The sequence below is a fragment of the Mustelus asterias genome, chromosome 24 (genome assembly GCF_964213995.1).
Source record: "Mustelus asterias chromosome 24, sMusAst1.hap1.1, whole genome shotgun sequence".
Taxonomy (NCBI): domain Eukaryota; kingdom Metazoa; phylum Chordata; class Chondrichthyes; order Carcharhiniformes; family Triakidae; genus Mustelus; species Mustelus asterias.
In genome coordinates, this window is record NC_135824.1 from 50,150,330 (window position 1) to 50,173,218 (window position 22,889).

The window sequence follows — 22,889 nt, forward strand, 5'->3', positions numbered from 1 at the left end:
AGCGGAGTTGGCCAGGGTTGTGTGCAAAGTTCCTGGACCCTCACCAACCAGCACCTTTAACCTGCATTGTTGAAAATTGGGGGGTGTAAGGAATGGGGTGAGGAATCTGGGAATCAGCTGCCACTGCGCCATCTCTACGGAGTCTCCCCCAGATCCATGAAAATCCCGCCCTGGATGCTTCAAAGGAGGGGGGAATAAAAACAAGACATTTCTAGCAAATGATTTACAGCTGCGGCAGCTTTAATAAATGCATAATAGAGCGATAAAATGCACCACAGGAAACGTTACCATGAATCTGGATTCTACACTGATCGTCAGTGTTCAGGAAAAGTTGGCTCAGCGTATATGTCACTCCGATAAACAAAATTGTTCTCAAATGCAACTCGTACACCAGGATTTACAGCAAGATAAATAAAAGTACACAGAACCCAATGACAACTGCACACATCTAACAAATATACACCTTCATGGAATGTGCAGGTTTTCTCCAATTATTTCGCTATCAGTGTCATGATTTACCTTTCTACTGCTCGAAATAAATCAGCAACTACTGCAAACGGCTTATTCAGTGAGATGAGTTGTAACAACAGTACAAGACACAAATCTGCTGGGCCAAAGTTGCTGGCCTCTGATCCTACACATTGCCAAAAGATCACTCTTTAGCGGCCGGATTCCTCTCGATATTCGTGACACAGAAAGTTCAGTTCCTTGATGTAAAAAAGTCTAAATCCATCTGAATAAAAAACCTTTTGCAGGTGATTTCTTGAAGATATTTTGGCTGCTGGGCTACAACCAGTATTAGAACCTTTTGACAGGGCAAGACAACTGGAATTTTGCCTCTTTTTTCCTTGCCAGTGAAGTTTCTGTTCTTTTTGTTCTGAGTTGAGAAGGTGGCTTCTCCGGGATTGGAATGCATCAAGCTGCCTCTTGGCCCCTCCGGCAGCTCCAAGGGGGAGCTTACTCTTTGTAAAGCAGAGGGAAGCTCTCCAGTCTTAGAAGCCCTTTATGTGGCAGTAGGCCTCCAGGGCTGAGAACACAACGTACAGCAGCCAAAGGCTCACAAAGGTGGTGCAGGTCAGGATCTTGCCGCGGCGCGAACCTCCGAGCTCACCACCTATGTGTGACCGTCTTCTGTACAGGAGTATACTGACGGCAACAAAGGCAAAGATGGTAAAAAGTGTGACGGAAAAGGCCAGTGTGCCAGGATCAACTTTAAACTCTTTCCCTTTGGCAGCCCAGTAGATGGCAGCAACAGACCAAGCGACTCCAATACCCAGGAATACATTTACGGCATTGCTTCCGGTCACATTCCCAATGGAGGCATCTGCATATTGGTCTTGAAGAGCAGCAACCTTGCTGGCAAAAGTATCTGGAAGAAATACCAAAGAGAGAATTCTATTATACTAAATGTATTCCACCGACACAAAATTATACAAACGGTGTGTGGTTTTAACATGTTGGGCGGCACAGTGGTTAGCACTGCTGCCTCACGGTGCCAGGCACCCGGGTTCGATTCCGGCCTCGGGTGACTGTGTGGAGTTTGCACGTTCTCCCCATGTCTGCGTGGGTTTCCTCCGGGTGCTCCGGTTTCCTCCCACAGTCCAAAGATGTACAGGCTAGGTGGATTGCTAAATTGCCCCTCAGTGTCAGGGGGATTAGCAGGGTAAATACGTAGGGTTATGGGAATAGGGTTTGGGTGGGATTGTGGTCGGTGCAGACTCAAAGGGCCAAATGGCCTCTTTCTGCATTGTAGGGATTCTATGATTCCTGATAACCACGGTATATCACTAAACTTGACGTGAAATTTCTGGCTTTTGATTGCTATTACACGTACCCCCAGCAACAGAAAAATGGATAATGCTTCTCCACATTGTGGCAAATATCTAGTTTATGGTTTGTGTTAATATTTTAGAGGTATTTTTTCGTTCTAGAAGATTAAAGTTTAACTGTAGAAAATTGGCTAAATGCAACAAATGCAGTTTGGAAATTATTACGCTTAAAAGGTTGGGGCTGTGTTGACTTAAGGGGTTAACTGCCAGGAAGGTACGCTCCCTCAAACAGCAGGTGGCTTACTTTGCAGGAAATGCAATGTATACACTGCTTGGGAAAAAATGCAGTCCAGAGGGATATTTTGATTTGAGAACTAAAGCTAAATTAGTTTAGAAGCATTCAGAGAACCATGAGAGGCTACATTGTCAATGATGCATGGCGCTTAAGAAGGTTCAATTTATCTGTGTATTGCTGGGAGAAGGGGTTGGTTAATTTTGGAGCTCATGTGGTTCACAGCTCACTGAGGAGCCCTGGGAACTTTTAGCAGGCTCCAGGTAGTTAGATCTTAGTGAAGTCATGGGGAGCGGAGAAGGTGGTGGTTCTGTGCCAGATTCAGAAGCCCTGAAATTGCGAAAGGTGCTACGTAAATACAAGTTCTTTCTTTTCTTAGTGAGGTGGAGAAGGCAAGTTACTATGCATGGCTAAGGAAAATCAAATGGCATTGGCAGATGAGACACGGATCTGTGTTTGTTGGAACATAAATACAGTTGATATCTCTGCTGCTAAGTAGATAGCCTAACACCAACAGTTTAGCCCACTGAATACGGAATGCTGAATGATTCTAAAAAGTAGGCTCTTTGTGTAGGATCACTTACAGGAAGCATTTTGAGACCATTCAAAATACCCCAGCAAGGAATATGGAAGAGTCCAGGGCCGCAATTCTCCGGCCGTTCACGCTGGCGGGATTGTCCAGTCCCGCCAGCAGTGCACCAATGGGAATTCCCATTGATAGCAGCAGGACCAGGGAATCACGCCACTAGCAAACGCCACGCCACCTCCCACCGGCAGGAAAATGGGGATGGGAGACTGGAGAATCTTGCCCTATGTGACAGTAAAGTGCTTGACTAAAAGTGGTCAGAATGATATGGCATGAGATCATGGCATCCTCCAGAGAGACACAAACTGTGGCAATCATCTTCCAGGTCAACAAAAACTGAAGGGCAACATGTGTCAAAACACTCATTTCAACAAGTGCAGTACATTGACAGAAATTTCTGAGGTTCACTCTGTCAGCGTTTGAGTAGGAAGAAAGAACAATGGTATTAGCTCTAATCTTTGAAGAATCCCAAGTGTTGATATAGTGCTATAGCTTTCAGCTTATATTTTCCTCATTCATGCAAGGCACTGAAATGGGTCTCTTCCCCTTGAGGCAGGACTGTGCAGGAAGATCTGCTATTAACTCCTAGGATGGTCTGACACAAAATAATTTATGTCGTGTGTGCGCCATAGCAGGCTGAGCTGGCTACTTAGTATTGCAAGCTGTACTTCAGCATTATCTTGGTCATTCATTTCCTTCCTGAGCGATGTTCAGGTCCACTGGGCCCCACAAGGAATTTATTCTGCAGTTAGTTCCCGAGCCCTCCAGCCTAGCTTCTTTTCTTAAGGAATTTGGAACAAAGTAAAGTACGGCAGAGAAACAGGCTCTTCAGCCCTCCAAGCCCGTGCCAATCATGTCCCAACCAAACGAAAAAAAAATCCTTCTGCCCTTACTCGGCTGGTATCCCTCTATTTCCTCCCTATTCATGGACCCATCCAGATGCCTCTTAAATGTTGTTAATGTGCCTGCTTCCACCACCTCCCCTGTATGTTCCAGGCACCCACCACTCTCTGTATGAAAAACTTCCCCCCCCCCCGCATATCTCCCTTAAACTTTTCCCCTCTCATCTTGAACTTGTACCCCCTTGTAATTGACACTTCATAAGAACTAGGAGCAGGAGTAGGCCATCTGGCCCCTCGAGCCTGCTCCGCCATTCAATAAGATCATGGCTGATCTTTTTGTGGACTCAGCTCCACTTACCTACCCGCTCACCATAACCCTTAATTCCCTTACTGTTCAAAAATGTATCTATCCTTGCCTTAAAAACATTCAGTGAGGTAGCCTCAACCGCTTCACTGGGCAGGGAATTCCACAGATTCACAACCCTTTGTGTGAAGAAGTTCCTCCTCAACTCAGTCCTAAATCTGCTCCCCCTTATTTTGAGGCCATGCCTCCTAGTTCTAGTTTCATCCGCCAGTGGAAATAACTTCCCTGCTTCTATCTTATCTATTCCCTTCATAATCGTATATGTTTCTATAAGATCTCCCCTCATTCTTCTGAATTCCAATGTGTATAGCCCCAGTCTGCTCAGTCTCTCCTCATAAGCCAACCCTCTCAACTCCGGAATCAACCTCGTGAATCTCCTCTGCACCCCCTCCAGTGCCAGTATATCCTTTCTCAAGTAAGGAGACCAAAACTGTACACAGTACTCCAGGTGTGGCCTCACCAGCACCTTATACAGCTGCAACATAACCTCGCTGTTTTTAAACTCCATCCCTCGAGCAATGAAGACAAAATTCCATTTGCCTTCTTAATTACCTGCTGCACCTGCAAACTAACTTTTGGTGATTCATGCATAAGGACACCCAGGTTCCTCTGCACAGCAGCATGCAGCAGTTTTTTACCATTTAAATAATAGTCCATTTTGCTGTTATTCCTACCAAAATGGATGACCTCATATTTGCCAACATTGTACTCCATCTGCCAGACCCTCGCCCACTCAGACTATCTATATCCCTTTGCAGACTTTCAGCGTCCTCTGCACACTTTGCTCTGCCACCCATCTTAGTGTCATCTGCGAATTTTGACACACTACACTTGGTCCCCAACTCCAAATCATCTATGTAAACAATTGTGGTCCCAACACTGATCCCTGAGGCACACCACTAGTCACTGATCGCCAACCAGAAAAACAACCATTTACCCCCACTCTTTGCTTTCTGTTAGTTAACCAATCCTCTATCCATGCTAATACATTATCCGTAACATCGTGCACCTTTATCTTATGCAACAGCCGTTGGTGCGGCACCTTGTCAAATGCCTTCTGGAAATCCAGATACACCACATCCACAGGTTCCCCACTGTTCACTGCACAAGTAATGTTCTCAAAGAATTCCACCAAATTAATCAAACATGGCCTGCCCTTCATGAACCCATGCTGCGTCTTCACAATGGGACAATTTATATCCTGATGTCTCGCTATTTCTTCCTTGATGATAGATTCAAGCATGAGAAAAAGCCTCTGACTATCCACCCTGCCTATGCCTCCCATAATTTTGTAGACCTCTATCAGGTCTCCCCTCAACCTCCATCTTTCCAGTGAAAACAATCCGAGTTTATTCAAGCTCTCCTCATAGTCAACACCCTCGGGACCAGGCAACATCCTGGTGAACCTTCTTTGCAATCTCTCCAAAGCTTCCACGTCCTTCTGGTAGTGTGGTGACCAAAACTACACGCAATACTCCAAATGCGGCCTAACCAAGGTTTTATATCGCTGCAACATGATTTCCCAACTCTTGTACTCAATGCCCCGGCTGATGAAGGCAAGCATGCCGCATGCTTTCTTAATCACCTTGGCCATCTGTGTTGCAACGTTTAGGGAACTGTGGACCTGCATGCCCAGATCCCTCTGTATGTTAATGTTCCTAAGGGTTCTGCCATTTACAGCATAATTCACACCTAAATTTGATCCTCCAAAATGCATCACGTCACTTTTGTCCGGATTAAACTCCATCTGCCATTTCTGTGCCCAAGTCTCCAATCTATCTATAATCCTGTTGCATCCCTGACAATCCCCAGCACTATCAGCAACTCCACCAATTTTCGTGTCATCCGCAAACTTACTAATCAGTCTACCCATATTTTGCTCCAGATTATTTACAAATAGTCCCAGCACTGATCCTTGCGGAACACAACTAGCTCCATTCTGAAAAACACCCTTCCACCGCTACTCTCTGTCTTCTATAACCAAGCCAGTTCTGTATCCATCTCGCCAGCCCACCCCGAATGTGATTTTAGTTTTTGTACAAGTCTGCCATGTGAAACCTTGTTAAAGTCCATATAAACTACATCCACAGCCCTTCTTTCATCAATTATCTACATAGAAACCTACTCCTCCTCATACCTCCAATTACCATGCTCTAAGAGGGCAGTGGCAACCATGGACTTAGATTGGGTTGTCCACGATGGCACAGTGGTTAGCACTGTTGCCTCACGGCACCAGAGACTCGGGTTCAATTCCGGCTTCGGGTGACTGTGTGGAGTTTGCACGTTCTCCCCGTGTCTGCGTGGGTTTCCTCCGGGTGCTCCGGTTCTCTTCCACAAAGATGTGCAGGTTAGGTTGATTGGCCATGCTAAATTGCCGCTTAATGTCCGGGGGATTGGCGGAGTAAATGCTTGGGGTTACAGGGATAGGGCAGGTATGGGATTGTTGTCAGTATAGGCCCTATGGGCCGAATGGCCTCTTTCTGCACTGTAGGGATTCTATGATTATACATGGCAAAGTACTACAGTGGTTTGCTGTTGCCAGCTGCAGTGTGGCTGAGCATTAAGCCATCAGGTCCTGAAGTAGGACTTGAACCCAGAGCCTCTGGACAGAACCACGTCACCAGAAGACCTCCTGCTGCTGTATAGGGTACTCTCCGTTTCCCTTACTCCATGAAACAGCAACTCTAGTCCTTTGTCAGAGGGCTTTCCTTCCATTGACACTTCCTGAGATTCTTCAGCACTGAGGTTGCTCTCTTTCTGATACAAATGCTGAGATTAAAAGATTCCCTTTTTCACCTAGCTGTCTTAAATCAGTTGAGGCAGTCTATTGATTTATTTTTCTGTTTGGTGAATAGATCATACATTCTACCCCTGCTGCAGCTAAAATCCACCCGGGGGCTGAATTTTTGGGCCTGATGGAGACAAACACCAGAACTTCACACTGTCCATCCTGCCTCTGAGTCAATTTCCTCTCAGGCATGCATCCGGGTGCTTTAGAATCCTGGTAAGTGTGACCCACTCAAAAGGCAATGTTCTTAATACTGGTCATACATCCCTGTGCTCCCATACTGATCACCCCCATGACTTGACTAATTGACCTCCCAGTTACGCTCATTGAATGTGAGCTCTCTGGGGGTTGGTAATTAGCCAACCAGGTGAAGCCCTGTGTTACGCAAGACCTTGAGAGGGTCCATTAACCTTTTAGGGTGGCGCAATGGGCAGCACTGCTGCCTCGCAACGCCAGGGACCTGGGTTCGATTCCCGGCTTGGGTCACTGTCTGTGCGGAGTCTGCACGTTCTCCCCGTGTTTGCGTGGGTGTCCTCCGGGTGCTCCGGTTTCCTCCCACAGTCCTGAAGACGTGCTGGTTAGGGGGATTGACCTGCTAAATTGCCCCTTAGTGTCAGGGGGATTAGCAGGGTCAATACATGGGGTTGTGGGGTTAGGGCTTGGGTGGGATTGTTATCGGTGCAGGCTCGATGGGCTAAATAGCCTCCGTCTGGACTGTATGAAACCTACCGAAGTCCCATTCGAAAGACATGCTGGTTAGATGCATTGGCCGTGCTAAATTCTCCCTCAGTGTACCCGAACAGGCGCCGGAGTGTGGCAACTAGGGGATTTTCAAAGTAACTTCATTGCAGTGTTAATGTAAGCCTACTTGTGTCAATAATAAATAAACTTAAAACTTTAGCTTGTCAATCGAGCTGGCTGATGATGGGAAATCTCCAGAGATTGTTTAAAAATATCTGTGGTTAGTTTCAGCGGGATCTTGGAAAGCCACGTTTCTGTGTTTCCTGTCCAGTGCTTCTACCCCACTGTCTGTCACCCAGTATGTATAGGGGTCACTGTTTTGGACCGTTGGACAATTCAAGAGGCCTACACAACATCAATGACGGAGAATCCAAACTTATTGCTGTGTCCTGCGTAATTACTGACATCACCGCTGGTACTGTCTAAGGAGCAGAAGTGCTATGGAAGATGAAAGGGGAGGATGAAAGAATTGCCTTGGAAGTTAGTGACACGTTCAACAGAACAGATTTGGAAACTTGTACAAATTATTTGTTGCAGCTTCCTGTTGAGTCTTGTGGTGTTCCTGAGGCTGCTGACTGCCTTTGTGGGTCATTATTAACACAGCCTTCAACATATCATAGAAATCATATCATAGAAACCCTACAGTGCAGAAGGAGGCCATTCGGCCCATCGAGTCTGCACCGACCACAATCCCACCCAGGCCCTACCCCCACATATTTTACCTGCTAATCCCTCTAACCTACGCATCTCTGGACTCTAAGAGGCAATTTTTAACCTGGCCAATCAACCTAACTCGCACATCTTTGGACAGTGGGAGGAAACCGGAGCACCCGGAGGAAACCCACGCAGACACGAGGAGAATGTGCAAACTCCACACAGACAGTGACCCGAGCCGGGAATCGAACCTGGGACCCTGGAGCTGTGAAGCAGCAGTGCTAACCACTGTGCTACCGTGCCGCCAACATTTAAGCTCTTTGTGACAGTGCATACAATAAACATGACCATCGTTCTCTCAAACTATACACTTGTTCTGGTAAACTTTTTTTTATTCACTCATGCGACATTGGGCGTCACTGGCTGGCCAGCATTTATTGCCCGTCCCTAGTTGCCCTTGGAGCAGTTGAGAGTCAACCACATTGCTGTGGCTCTGAAGTCAGATGTAGGCCAGACCGGATAAGGACAGCAGATTTCCTTCCCTAAAAGACATTGGTGAACCTGATGAGTTTTACTGACAATGGTTTCGTGGTCATTAGTAGATTCTTAATTCCCACCATCAGCTTTGGCGGGATTCGAACCCGGGTCCCCAGAACATTAGCTGAGTTTCTGGATTAATCGTCGAGCGATAATACCATTAGGCCATTGCCTCCCCAATTTATGCACTATATATAAAGTGGTCACTGATTGAAGAAGGATGACAGCAGCTTGCAAGTTCTCATTCCCTTGTAGTGATTAAAATGGCCTGCTATTTTGCACTGCCAACCGAAAGATGTAGGAATAAGCTGTACTGTATTCCTAATGGACAATGCATGTTTCCAATGGCAGCATCTTTCCTTTGGGGAGAGACATGGCTTTGTGTGAGCTGGCATTGACTCTAACATGACAGAAAACAGCTTGCTTCCATTCCACTGTATGAATATCCCGCTGGGGGCAAGTCTTCAAGTAACCCTCTCACAAACATCTCCACTTGACCTGCCAAGTCATCAATGACAGACATTCACACTACAACATCAACATTCAAGTTTGTGTTGACAACTTGGACAAGATGTTAGGCTTGTCTGCGCCTGTTTCTTCCATGCTATGAGTCTGCAAAGAGCTTCAAAACGGTGCCCATGGCTTGCAGGGACTCTTCTTTTGGAAAATTGCACCCGATGCCTTCTTGGTGAGGACCTTAGCGCACATTGCAGTGAACGGTGCAGGAAATAAACAGGGCGGGCAGGTCTGTGTGTGTATCTACACCACAGGAACTGCAACAGTTCAAGAAGCTGGCTCGCCACCACCTTGTCAAGGGCACTTAGGGATGGGAAATAAATGCTAGTCTAACCAGTGATGCCCATATTCTGAGGGTTACCAGAAACTGAACTGGACCAGCCATATAAATACTGCGGCTACCAGAGCGGTTCAAAGGCTCAGAATCCTGCAGCAAGTAACTCACTGACTCGCTAAATCCTGTCCACCATCTACCAGGCACAAGTGAGGAGTGTGATGGAATACTCTCCACTTGCCTGGATCAATCCAGCTCCAACGCCACTCAATAAGCTCAATACCAACCAGGACAAGGCTCGATTACAAACCCTTTCACAAACATTCACTCCCTCCACCACCAACACACAGTGGCAGCCGTGTGTACCATCTACAAGATGCACTGTAGGAACTCACCAAGGCTCCTTTGGCAGCACTTTCCAAACCCACGACCACTACCATCGAGAAGGACAAGGGCAGCAAATACATGGGAACACCACTGCCTGGAGGTTCCCCTCCAAGCCACACACCATCCTGACTTGGAAATCTATCAGCCGCTCCTTCACTGTCGCTGGGTCAAAATCCTAAAATTCCCTCCGTAACAGTACTGCTGTGTACCTACACCTCAGGGACTTCAGCGGTTCAAGAACGCAGCTCACCACCACCTTCTCAAAGGCAACTAAGGACTGGCAATACATGCTGAACCAGCCAGCAACGCCCACATCCTGTAAAACGAATTTTTTAAAAATTCTAGAAATGAAATTTTTAAAATCATGTCAGTGTGTACGTGGCACAGTGGGCTAGCACGGCTGCCTCACAGCACCAGGGACCCGGGTTCGATTCTGGCCTCGGGTCACTGTCTGTGTGGAGTCTGCACGTTTTCCACGTGTCTGTGTGGGTTTCCTCCGGGTGCTCCGGTTTCCTCCCACCAGACGTGCTGGTCAGGTGCATTGGCCGTGCTAAATTCTCCCTCAGTGTACCCGAACAGGCGCCGGAGTGTGGCGACAAGGGGAATTTCACAGTAACTTCATTGCAGTGTTAATGTAAGCCTTACTTGTGACAAATAAACTTTACTTATGTGACACCAGCGATACCATTTTGAAGTTCAACACTGCAACTAATTATCTGAGATTTGGATAGGCTGAGCGAGTGGGCGAGGATCTGGCAGATGGAATATAACGTTAGCAAATGTGAGGTTATCCACTTTGGAAGAAATAATAGTAAATTGGAATATTATTTAAATGGAGAAAAATTACATCGTGCGACTGTGCAGAGGGACCTGGGGGTCCTTGTGCACGAATCGCAAAAACTCAGTCTGCAAGTGCAGCAGGTGATCAAGAAGGCGAATGGAATGTTGGCCTTTATCGCGAGGGGGATAGAATATAAAAGCAGGGAGGTCTTGCTGCAACTGTACAAGGCACTGGTGAGGCCGCAACTGGAGTACTGTGTGCAGTTTTGGTCCCCTTATTTGCGAAAGGATATATTGGCCTTGGAGGGAGTGCAGAGAAGGTTCACCAGGTTGATACCGGAGTAGAGGGGTGTAGCTTATGAGGAGAGATTAAACAGATTGGGTCTGTACACGTTGGAGTTTAGAAGGATGAGGGGTGATCTTATAGAGACATATAAGATAATGAAGGGGCTGGATACGGTAGAGGTGGAGAGATTCTTTCCACTTAGAAGGGAAACCAGAACTAGAGGGCACAGCCTCAAAATAAGGGGGGGCCGGTTCAGAACAGAGTTGAGGGGGAACTTCTTCTCTCAGAGGGTAGTGAATCTCTGGAATTCTCTGCCCATTGAAGTGGTGGAGGCTTCCTCGTTGAATATGTTTAAATCACGGGTAGATAGTTTTCTGATCAATAAGGGAATTAGGGGATATGGGGAGCAGGCGGGTAAGTGGAACTGATTCGCTTCAGATCAGCCATGATCTTGTTGAATGGCGGGGCAGGCTCGAAGGGCCAGATGGCCTACTCCTGCTCCTATTTCTTATGTTCTTATGTTCTTATCTGAACCTCATATAACGGATTACTTGTTTAGCAGCAGATTGAAACTTTTTTTTATTAATTAGTGTCACAAGTAGGCTTACATTAACGCTGCAATGAAGTTACTGTGAAAATCCCCCAGTCCCATACTCCAGCACCTGTTCGGGTACACTGAGGGAGAATTTAGCACGGCCAATCCACTTAACCAGCACATCTTTCGGACTGTGGGAGGAAACCAGAGCACCCGGAGGAAACCCACGCAGACACAGGGAGAACATGCAGACTCCACACAGATAGTGACCCAAGCCGGGAATCGAACCCGGGTCCCTGGCGCTGTGAGGCAGCAGTGCTAACAACTGTGCCACCGTGCCACCCTGAAGTTTCTCTCTGGTTGCTGCTACAATTCTACAAGCGTTTGCTGTTTTCTTGTACAGCTGTGAAGGTCTACAAGAAGTGGTGGCAGGCACTGAAGGACCTTTTGCTGACTTCAAGGCTTCTGCACAAACCAGCTGCACCCAGGATATGTGTGCACGAGTAGGCATGCCCCTTGGAATACAATAGAACTTGGAAGCCACGGAAATCAGTGTAAACTGCTGGAAGAGGGAGGAGGAAGAGCAGGAAATGGGTCCTCAGCAGAAAGCCAGATTAACCCAGAATATCAGAATCATAGAATCCCTACAGTGCAGATGGAGACCATTCAGCCCATCGAGTCTGCACCAACTCTCTCTGACAGAGCATCTTACTCAGGACCACACCCTGCCCTATTCCCATAACCCCGCGCATTTACCTAATCTGCACATCTTGGGATTCTAAGGAGCAATTTAGCATGGCCAATCCCCCTAATCTGCACATCTTGGGACACTAAGGGACAATTTAGCATGGCCAATCCCCCTAACCTACACATCTTTGGACACTAAGGGGCAATTTAGCATGGCCAATCCCCCTAACCTACACATCTTTGGACACTAAGGGACAATTTAGCATGGCCAATCCACCTAACCTACACATCTTGGGACACTAAGGGACAATTTAGCATGGCCAATCCCCCTAACCTACACCTCTTGGGACACTAAGGGGCAATTTAGCATGGCCAATCCCCCTAACCTACACATCTTGGGACACTAAGGGGCAATTTAGCATGGCCAATCCCCCTAACCTACACATCTTTGGACACTAAGGGACAATTTAGCATGGCCAATCCACCTAACCTACACATCTTGGGACACTATGGAGCAATTTAGCATGTCCAATCCACCTAACCTACACATCTTTGGACTGTGGGAGAAAACCGGAGCACCCGGAGGAAACCAACGCAGACACGGGGAGAACGTGCAAACTCCACACAGACAGTGACCTAATCCGGGAATCGAACCCGGGTCTCTGGCTCTGTGATGCAGCCGTTCTAACCATTGAGCCGCCCATTCTGGGAGCAATCTTTGTTTGTGAACCTCAGTGTGGAACAATGTGTGAGACGTCTGTGTTTTTGTAAGCACGTCTCATTGGACACACCACCTGCTGCTGTGGCAGCTACCTCAATGCAGGGCAAGAACCCTGCTGTCAGGTGTCTGTAAAAGCGACCACAGCAATGAATACCTGGCTTCATCCATGCTGAGGCTGGTGATGTTTGCAGCATCTAACAATGTCGTTCATTGGTGTACGAGGAAGGGCACGGAGGCTGGCCTCTCAAATGTTAACTACATTTTATTCCCTCTCTTGTCAAAAAGAAACAACCAAAGAGAGAATGCAGTATTACTAGGATTGCAAGCGCCCCACTGTGTCATTGACTGCAGGCACATCGTTTTGCAGCTTCTAAATGTGACAATGTAATGTACCAGAACCAAAAGGGATTCCGCTCGCTCAGTGTGCAGCTGCTGTGCAATCGTGAGCACCAAGTCATGCAGCTTAATGCCAGTTATGCTGGCAGCAAATATGGCTTTATTCTGCGGCAGTCCACTGCTCCATCAGGGCAACTCAAAGGCTTAATAACAAGATCTCTCGGCCAACAACATGGCTAATGACATTGGTGCACAACCTGTGTGTGCAGGATTGTTTAGGAGGGATGATGGGGTAAAGTCACCAGAGGCCCAGGCTAATGCCCTGGGGACATGGGTGGAATTCATATTCAGTTAATGAATTTGGAATACCAGTCTGGTCTCAGTACAATGCAGTCGCCAATTGTTGTAAAACTCCACCTGGTTTACTGTCCTTGGCGCTTGGGCAGAGCACTTACCTCCTTGACCCCCACCCTCTCCTTGGAGTCCAATGTGTCAGATCAGTGTGTCGGTGCCAGGGGACAGTGCAAAGTTGGCACAGTCAATGGGCAGAACCTGGAAGGGAGATCATGAGGGGGCAGGGCCTGAGCAGATCCGATATCGGAGTCTTTTTCTGATTAGGCGGGGGTGGGTGCGTGGCTGGTGTGGAGGGGGTGGGGGGCAGTGGGTGCGGGAGGTGTGGTGTGACCCATTCTTTCAGTGCTGAGGGTTTGAGGTGCTACCCTGGTCAGCTGGGGGGTGGGGTGGAGGGGGCTCACGTTTTCCATTGTTTGGGGAGGGAGTGTGTGCTAGGACAGGGTGGGAGGCGGTGGAGACCTGTCTCTGAATGGTGAGACCGAGGCACCCTTTAAAAATGGCACCTAATCTCTGAAAAGCAGGTCTGGCTGGCGCGTTTTCCATGATGCATAAGTTTGCATCAAACAGGTGAGTGAATCCCACCTCACAGGTGCTGCTAACGCCAGGGGAAACACTCCGATTTACCCACTGGGGGCACTCCGCAGGAAAACGGGAGAATCGCGGCCTTTGTTTCAAATTCAAAGTGGGCAGGCAACATCTCTACCAATCACAGTCCACTTGGCAACCAATCAGCACTCTCTTCTCATGCAGTATGCATTGTTGTTCCCTTTAATGTTGGTCTATCTTGAGTAGCTGGCCTGATGAGTGCAAGATGGAAAACTTTGATAGCATGTCTCTTTTTCCAGCAGTAAAATGTCATTAGTTCAAATTGATATTGTGATCCCCAATAAAACATAGGTCAACTAAATTATAAACAGTTGAAATAATGTGATATTCACCCTGAACATGTTAGCATATGAAATTCCTTTGCTGGTTTAACTTGTATCAAATTTAAGATGGTGACCTAAGGCCTTTGGGGTAAGGATCAGTATGATCAGGACTGCTTAATAGTGCATTGGTATCACTCAATAGTTAACTGAACTAATTAAGTATGGGTAGCACAGTGGTTAGCACTGCTGCCTCACAGCGCCAAGGACCCGGGTTCTATTCCCGGCCTGGGTCACTGTCTGTGTGGAGTTTGCACATTCTCCCGTGTCTGCGTGGGTTTCCTCCGGGTGCTCTGGTTTCCTCCACAGTCTGAAAGACATGCCGGTTAGGTGAATTGGCTGTGCTAAATTCTCCCTCAGTGTACCCGAACAGGCGCCGGAGTGTGGTGACTGGGGGATTTTCACAGTAACTTCATTGCAGTGTTGATGTAAGCCTTACTTGTGACTAATAATAAATACACAGCATGTATAATGGCGGTCAGTGCAACAACACCCATTTTACAAAGTGAATTTCTACCTCACGTCTTTTGGGGTGTGTGTGTGTGTGTGTGTGTGTGTATGTCTGTGTATGTGTGTATGTCTGTGTGTGTGTGTCTATCTGTCTGTGTCTGTCTGTGTGTGTGTGTGTCTGTCTGTGTGTGTGTCTATCTGTGTCTGCCTGTGTCTATCTGTCTGTGTGTGTGTCTGGCTGTGTCTATCTGTGTGTGTGTGTGTCTTCACTCGTGACACTCACTGCGGCTATGTTTGTCCCTGCCGCCGCCATTCTGTTCATTACCTGGTATGGAAGTGCCAAGTGCCACAAAAACCACAGCGGTAACAGAATCCTTCAGCCCCACCGTGCAGCCAAAATGTGAAGCCAGATCATTGATGAAAGCTGTGAGTAAGCCTATCGCAGCCATGCAGATGACAAAACAGGCCCAGCCATTCCCGTACTCAGTGGGAGGAACAAAGGCAAAGAGAACTTTCCAGAAAACCGTCAAGAAATGCATAACATAATCGAAGCAAGAAGGCAGCTTCTCCTCCCGGGTATCATCTTCATCTTCACCATCACCTGTCAAAAGAAAATAAACCGCATTTCAGAACGGTACCCAGGCTCAAAGCATCTGATACATCTACACAGTCCCCACCGCTCGAAGGAGTAAAGCTTGGGGCTTTTTGAATTCTCTTTGAGATAGCTTTGATGGGAAAAATAAGAACATGTCAGAAATCATAAACAGTGATGGTGCATAAATCTTGAACAGAGCTGGCTCTGCCAATCTCAGTCCCAGCCTCAACCGGGACCCTGTCATTCCCAGCCTCAGCCCCAAGAATCCAACGTTCAGGAATGTTGCGTCTCCCATATTCAACACGGCGAATGCCTCCTTTGAACCTGGATTTTACCTAAAGTTTACTTAATAGTCACAAGTAAGGCTTACATTCACACTGCAATGAAGTTACTGTGAAAATCCCCTAGTCGCCACACTCCAACGCCTGTTCGGGTACACTGAGGGAGAATTTAGCACGGCCAATGCACCTAACCAGCACGTCTTTGGAAACCCACGCAGAAACGGGGAGAACATGTAAACTCTGCACAGACAGTGACCCAAGCCGGGAATTGAACCCGGGTCCCTGGCGCTGTGAGGCAGCAGTGCTAACCACTGTGCCACCGTGCCACCCTCTCCCACTTGCAACATCCTACTGTACTGACATTGTCCAGATTTTGATCTCTTCCCATTCTTTCTGGCTCCAGTTGGCACTTCAGCCAACTGTTTGCCTTCAGTTCCCACCACGAGCTTTGTCCTCTAGCCATCAGTTCTATCCTGCTCCAGGGCCGCTGCCTGACACTGAATTGAGTTCAATACTGAACCTGACTGCTCATAGAATCCCACAGTGCAGAAGGAGGCCATTCGGCCCATTGAGTGTGCACCGACCACAATCCCACCCAGGCCCTATCCCCATGACCCCATGCATTTACCCTGCTAGTCCCCCTGACACTAAGGAGCAATTTAGCATGGCCAATCAACCTAACCCGCACATCTTTGGACTGTGGGAGGAAACCGGAGCACCCGGAGGAAACCCACGCAGATGCGGGGAGAATGTGCAAACTCCACACAAACGGTGACCCGAGCCGGGAATCGAACCCGGGTCCCTGGCGCTGTGAGGCAGCAGCGCTAACCACTGTGCCGCCCTCAGTGCTCACAATCCGTGCATTGCATTTGACCCTGAGATAAGCTTCCATCACTGCCACTTGAGGTCACCCAAACATCTGCTCCCATCACATCTGGTCCCATTCCCCTATCACCAGTGTCACTGACCTACACTGGTCCTTGATCAAGTAACGTTTCGATTTTAAAATTCTTGTCCTTGATTTCAAGTCCTTCCTACCTCTCCCTATCTCAGTAATCTCTTCCAACCGCACAAACCTCTGAAACATCTGCACTCCTCTAATGTTGCCCTCTGGTGCATCCTCAGTCTTAATTGCTGCACTGTTGGTGACCTAGGCCCCAAGTACTGGAATAACCTACCTACCAGCTGGCGGCCTCTCCCAAGACACATCTTAAAACCTGACTCTTTGACCAGTCTTCTGGTTACCTGGCGTAATATCTCTTTATGTGGCTCAGTGCTATCTTGGAATTCTCCCGTTTTGAGATTAAGTGGGCAGCTCCAGTGCCATCTTTCCCGCTGGCCAGAAAGGCAGGATCCTGCGCCAGATTCTGCGCTTGGAGCCATTTGAGTTCCCCTCCAAATCACCCGGCATGCCGGCCATTGAAACGTTTTCCCGCCATCAGCTAGTGGGTTCAAAAGTCAAGGTGCCATATTTAAATAGCCACACTCTTTTACTCTCTCCAGCGCCCCCCATCTCTTCACCAGACCATGTCAGAATGCCACAGAGGTCTGCACATGCGTTATAGCTCCCTCTGCTGCTAAAGCAAGCTGGCTGGTGAGTTAAGCTCTGCTCACTGCCTCTAATGGCTGGAAACAGTCTAGCCTATTTCTACATGCACTAAGTGCACAAGATCGGGAGTAAAGACTCGCCCAAAAGCGGATCTGAAACTCTCCCGATTTCACGCTCGCTAGACACATTGGCCTGCACTCTTCCACCTAGTCCACTACGGAATCGGTGAGGGTCCGACAACGGAAATCTCTGTTGACCTCACGTGGGAATTTCCGGTCTCGCCCGAGCAAGAGCGTAAATTCCTGCCCATAGAATTTTTCTCGCAGAATCGCCCCCGATATGTTTAGTCGTTTGTTGAGCATAGAAATTGAGAATCGCTCAAAAAAAGGACATTATGTCGAATCTTTTTGTCCTATTCACCTGGTCACAAGAATACCAATGTCAGGGGAATATCAAGTATTAAGTTGTTATTTCCCCTGCACTGATATTCTTGAGATTGTCCTGATGAGCACAAAATGAACAAATTGTTTAGCTTATTTAGTTTTAGTTTGGTTAGTTTATTTATTAGTGTCACAAGTACATTGACACTGCAATGAAGTTACTGTGAAAATCCCCTAGTCGCCACACTCCGGCGTCTGTTCGGGTACACTGGGCGGCACGGTAGCACAGTGGTTAGCACTGCTGCTTCACAGCTCTCAGGGACCTGGGTTCGATTCCCGGCTCGGGTTGCTGTTTGTGTGGAGTTTGCACATTCTCCTCGTGTCTGCGTGGATTTCCTCCGGGTGCTCCGTTTTCCTCCCACAGTCCAAAGATGTGCGGGTTAGGTTGATTGGCCATGCTAAAATTGCCCTTAGTGTTCTGAGATGCGAAGGTTAGAGGGATTAGTGGGTAAAATATGTCGGGATATGGGGGTAGGGCCTAGGTGGGATTGTGGTCGGTGCAGACTCGATGGGCCGAATGGCCTCTTTCTGCGCTGTAGGGTTTCTATGATTGCTATGATTGCACTGAGGGAGAATTTAGCATGGCCAATGCACCTAACCAGCACGTCTTTCAGACTGTGGGAGGAAACTGGAGTTCCTGGCGGAAACCCACGCAGACACAGGAGAATGTGCAGACTCTACATAGACAGTGACCCATGCTGGGAATCGAACCCGGGGTCCCTGGCGCTGTGAGGCAGCAGCGCTAACTACTGCTGCCCCTTTTGTCTTTTTCTTTGTATTTTTTCAGCGATTATAAGCTTATTCAGTGGTTACCAAATAGCTTTCTCGTGTTCATGATCAAAGTGACTACAATTCAAGAGCGCTTCAACAGCTGTAACGGATGTTGGCATGTGCTGAGATTCGCAAAAGACACTCGATGATCCTCCGCTTCCCAAGAACCACACTGTGACCTTATACATAGAATAACTGATAAACTAACATTCCCCAGGGTTGCTACTGTAACTTGCTCATTGGAAATGATGTAAATCCTTCTGTGTCCTCTTAATAGCTCAAGAGAACAGATAATCGCTCTGCCAGAGTCGAAGCCTTAGGCTACAATCTGTGAATCAGGTTTGTTAAAAATACAAATTAAAACAATAGCCAAAAGCTGGAACGCCAAGATTTATTAACTTAAAATGTAAAATTTAACTGCTCAACAAAATGATGCTTCACAAATAAGATCCTGAGGGGTCATGTCAGGGTGGATGCGGAGAAGGTGTTTCCTCTTGTGGCAGAATCAAGTATGGTGGGGGCGGTGGTCACTGTTAAAAAATAAGGAGTTGCCCATTTAAGACAGAGTTGAGGAGAATTTCTTTCTCTCAGAGGGTCTTTAGAACTTTTCTTCAAAAGGCAGAGTAAGCAGGATCTGAATATTTTAAAGGCAGAGCTAGATAGATTCTGGATTAACAAGGTGGGTAAAAGGTTATCAGGGGCAGGCAGGAATGTGGGGTTGAGATTACAGATCAGATCAGCCATGACCTTACTGAGTGGCAGAGCAGGCTCGAGGGGCTTTACTCCTGGTCCTAATTTACAAGCTCATATGTTCGTATGAGCTTCCCTAATATCACAACCGTATGTAAACACAGTGGGTGGCACAGTGTGGGTTAGCACGGCTGCCTTACAGCGCCAGGGACCCGGGTCCGATACCCGGCTTGGGTCACTGTCTGTGTGGAGTCTGCATGTTCTCCCCGTGTCTGCGTGGGTTTCCTCCGGGTGCTCCGGTTTCCTCCCACAGTCTGAAAGACGTGCTGGTTAGGGTGCATTGGCCGTGCTAAATTCTCCCTCAGTGTACCCGAACAGGTGCCGGAGTGTGGCGACTCGGGGATTTTCACAGTAACTTCATTGCAGTGTTAATGTCAGCCTACTTGAGGCACTCACAAAATTTAACTTAACAAACTTAAACATGAAGTTCAGCCTATCCCATTGAACTTCCACATTCTCATTCTGACGTCATTTGAGGATAGAGAACCCCTGAACTTGGAAGAAAGCCATGGAGTATATTTTCCTCTGTGAAAAAGAAATGAACTCGTTGTCTCAAAGACACCTTGTGGGATACTGTCTGCCAAGAAAAATCTAGCTGCTTCAGTTCAGGTTCTGCAGGCATTCATTCAAATTTACAAAAAAGGTACGATAGCACTTGGCTGGCTGAAAGACCTTTTAATAGCACACTCCTCTCCTTTGATTTGTCTCCCTAAGCCAGTTCCACACGCTAGCAGCCTCCTGTCCCATCAATGGTGTTGCAGACCATTTGTCCATCATGTGATGTATGGATGGTCTATTATGCAAATTTTACTGCCTTTTTTTTATTTTATTAGTGTCACAAGTAGGCTTACATTAACACTGCAATGAAGTTACAGTGCCACATTCCGGCACCTGTTCGGGTCAATGCACCCTAACCAGCACGTCTTTCAGACTGTGGGAGGAAACCGGAGCACCCGGAGGAAACCCACGCAGACACGGGGAGAACGTGCAAACTCCATACAGACAGTGACCTGGAGGGTGGGAATCAAGCCAGGGTGCCTGGCGCTGTGAGGCAGCAGTGCTAAACACTGTGCCACCTTAGCCACCGTGCCACCCTTCCAAGTCAGGATGGTGTGTGACTGAGGGAGAATTTAGCATAGCCAGTGCACCCTAACCAGCACATCTTTCAGGCTGTGGGAGGAAACCGGAGCACCCGGAGGAAACACGCGGACACGGTGAGAACGTGCAGACTCCGCACAGACAGTGACCCGAGCCTGGAATCGAACCCGTGTCCCTGGCATTGTGAAGCAGCAGTGCTGACCACTGTGCCACCGTGCCAGCCCATTGGTATGTAGTTTATATCAGTCAGTATTTCAGCAATTAAATGATTTTTAAAGCTGGAAATATAAAAGAACAGCAACTGCTGAAAGTATGTAGCGTTTATAATAAAGAAAATGCATGTGTTAACACATCAGGTCAATAAATGAAACGTTAGCTGTTTCTTCTCTTTATTCTTTCATGGGATGTGGGTGTTGTTGGCTGGGCCAACATTTGTTGCCCATTCCTAATTGCCCGCTAGGGCATTTCAGAGGGCAGTTGAGAGTCACCCACACTGCTGTGCGTCTGGAGTCACATGTAGGCCAGACCGGGTAACGACGGCAGATTTCCTTCCCTAAAGGGACATTAGTGAACCAGATGGGTTTTTCCGACAATCGATGATAATTATCATGGCTACCATCACTGACACCAACTTTACATTCCACATTTTTTATTAATTGAATGTAAATTTCAACAGCTGCTATGGCGGGATTTGATCCCATGCCCCCAGAGCATTGGCCCGAGTGACTGCGTTATTAGTCCAGTGACATTACCACTACGCCTCCATCTCCCCAATGAAACTGTTGTTTACTTCCAGCAGCTATTCTGGTAAGTGGGAAAAACACCCAAAACTGTCCTTAAACTCCAGCCAGCCTTGGCTTCCATTGTTGATTTTGAAATGGTGAGCTCAAAATGATATAGAATATATACCATAAAGATTCCTAACGTTAGATTTTTGATTTGTTACACTAATCTTATTAACTTCTATAAAGTATAAATTGCCTGAAGAAACACTATGTCGCGATAATTTTTTTATTCATTCATGGGACATGGGCATGTCTGGCTGGCCCCCATTTATTGCCCATTCCTAGTTGCCCGAGGGCAGCTGAGAGTCAACCACATTGAATTATAGAATCCCTACAGTGCAGAAGAAGGCCATTCAGTCCATCGAGCCTGCACCGACAACAATCCCACCCAGACCCTATCCCCCTGACACTAAGGAGCAATTTAGCATGGCCAATCCACCTAACCTGCACGTTTTTGGACTGCGGGAGGAAATCGGAGCACCTGGAGAAAACCCACACAGACACGGGGAAAACATGCAAACTCCACACAGACAGTCACATCGAGACCAGAATTGAATCCAGGTCCCTGGCACTGTGAGGCAGCAGTGCTAACCACTGTGTCACCATTGCCACTGTGGTTCTGGAGTCACATGTAGGCCAGACCGGGTAAGGGAGGCAGATTTCCTTCCCCAAAGCACATTAGTGAACCAGATGGGTTTTTCCAACAATCGACAATGGTTGCATGGTCATCAGTAGATTCATAATTCCAAATATTTTTTATTGAATTCAAATTCCACCATCTACTGTGGTGGGATTCGAACCCAGGTCCGCAGAACATTGAGTATACATAACAAATCCTATTTCCCAAATCAATTTCTATTGATGCCCTTGGTTACAATGTTTAGGCTCTTGGTTCTAATCTAATTAGATGTGATCTTCACAAAGTACTCCTTGGAATACCAGTTGCCTTGGTGATGACATTGGCTCCATTGCCTAAAGCTGGCAAAGGATTTCAAACTCCCAGGCTCAGAATTTGGCTATCTGATACCCACTCATCCACCCCCCCCCCCCAATCCCCACGGCCACTCATACCCTCCATGTCAACTCCATAGCCACTCACTCAGTATCTACCATGAACTTCAGGAGCCATGTGGAAATGAAAAAAATAAACTTCTAACAATTTAATATAGCTCTTACTCCTATACACTTGATAGTAAAAAAACCTCTTGTTCATAAGAGCCATTCAAAGCTTTTAAATCTCTTCAACTGTTCAACCTCTTATAAAAACAAACAATTGTCTACTCAGATTCCACATCAAAGTCAGCTAATCACTTAGTAGCCTCCTTTAACTAGAAGCCCTTGCTGAGATAATTGTAGTCTTTGAAACTCAGCCAAGCATTCAGAATGATACAATGATAGCCCTTGGGAAGATGGTGGAGTGATGGTGATATTACCGTACTAATAATCCAGAGACCCAGGCTAATACGAATAGGTTCAAATCCCACAACGTGAGCGGGTGGAATTTGAATTCAATTAATACATCTGGAATATAAAAACTAGTCTCGGTAATGGTGATCATGATAATTGCCATTGATTGTTGTAAAAACCCACCTGCCTCTCTGATGTCCTTTAGACAAGGAAATCTTCCATTCTTACTTGGTCTGGCCTCTTACACCAGACTCTCAGCCGTGTGGCTGACTTTAACTGCCCTCTGAAGGGCCTCGCAACCCACTCAGCTCAAGAGCAATTACTTTTCGGCAATAAATACTAGCTTTGTCACATTGTTGGAAGGAATAAAAAATTGTCAACAAAGAAT

At 47.2% G+C, this 22,889-nt stretch overlaps 1 protein-coding gene across 2 annotated transcripts in view; it reads right to left on the minus strand.

Moving 5' to 3' along the window:
* Positions 1–219: 219 nt before the first annotated feature.
* LOC144511369 (sodium/calcium exchanger 3-like) overlaps positions 220–22,889 on the minus strand; it is a 416,016-nt gene continuing 393,346 nt past the window's right edge. For both annotated transcript variants that reach the window (XM_078241664.1, XM_078241665.1), the window contains 2 exons: positions 15,151–15,426; positions 220–1,369 (listed from right to left, as the gene is read on the minus strand). In XM_078241664.1, coding sequence (XP_078097790.1) covers positions 993–1,369; positions 15,151–15,426 — 653 coding nt within the window. In that variant the 3' untranslated portion in view covers positions 220–992. The remainder of the gene's footprint in view (positions 1,370–15,150; positions 15,427–22,889) is intronic.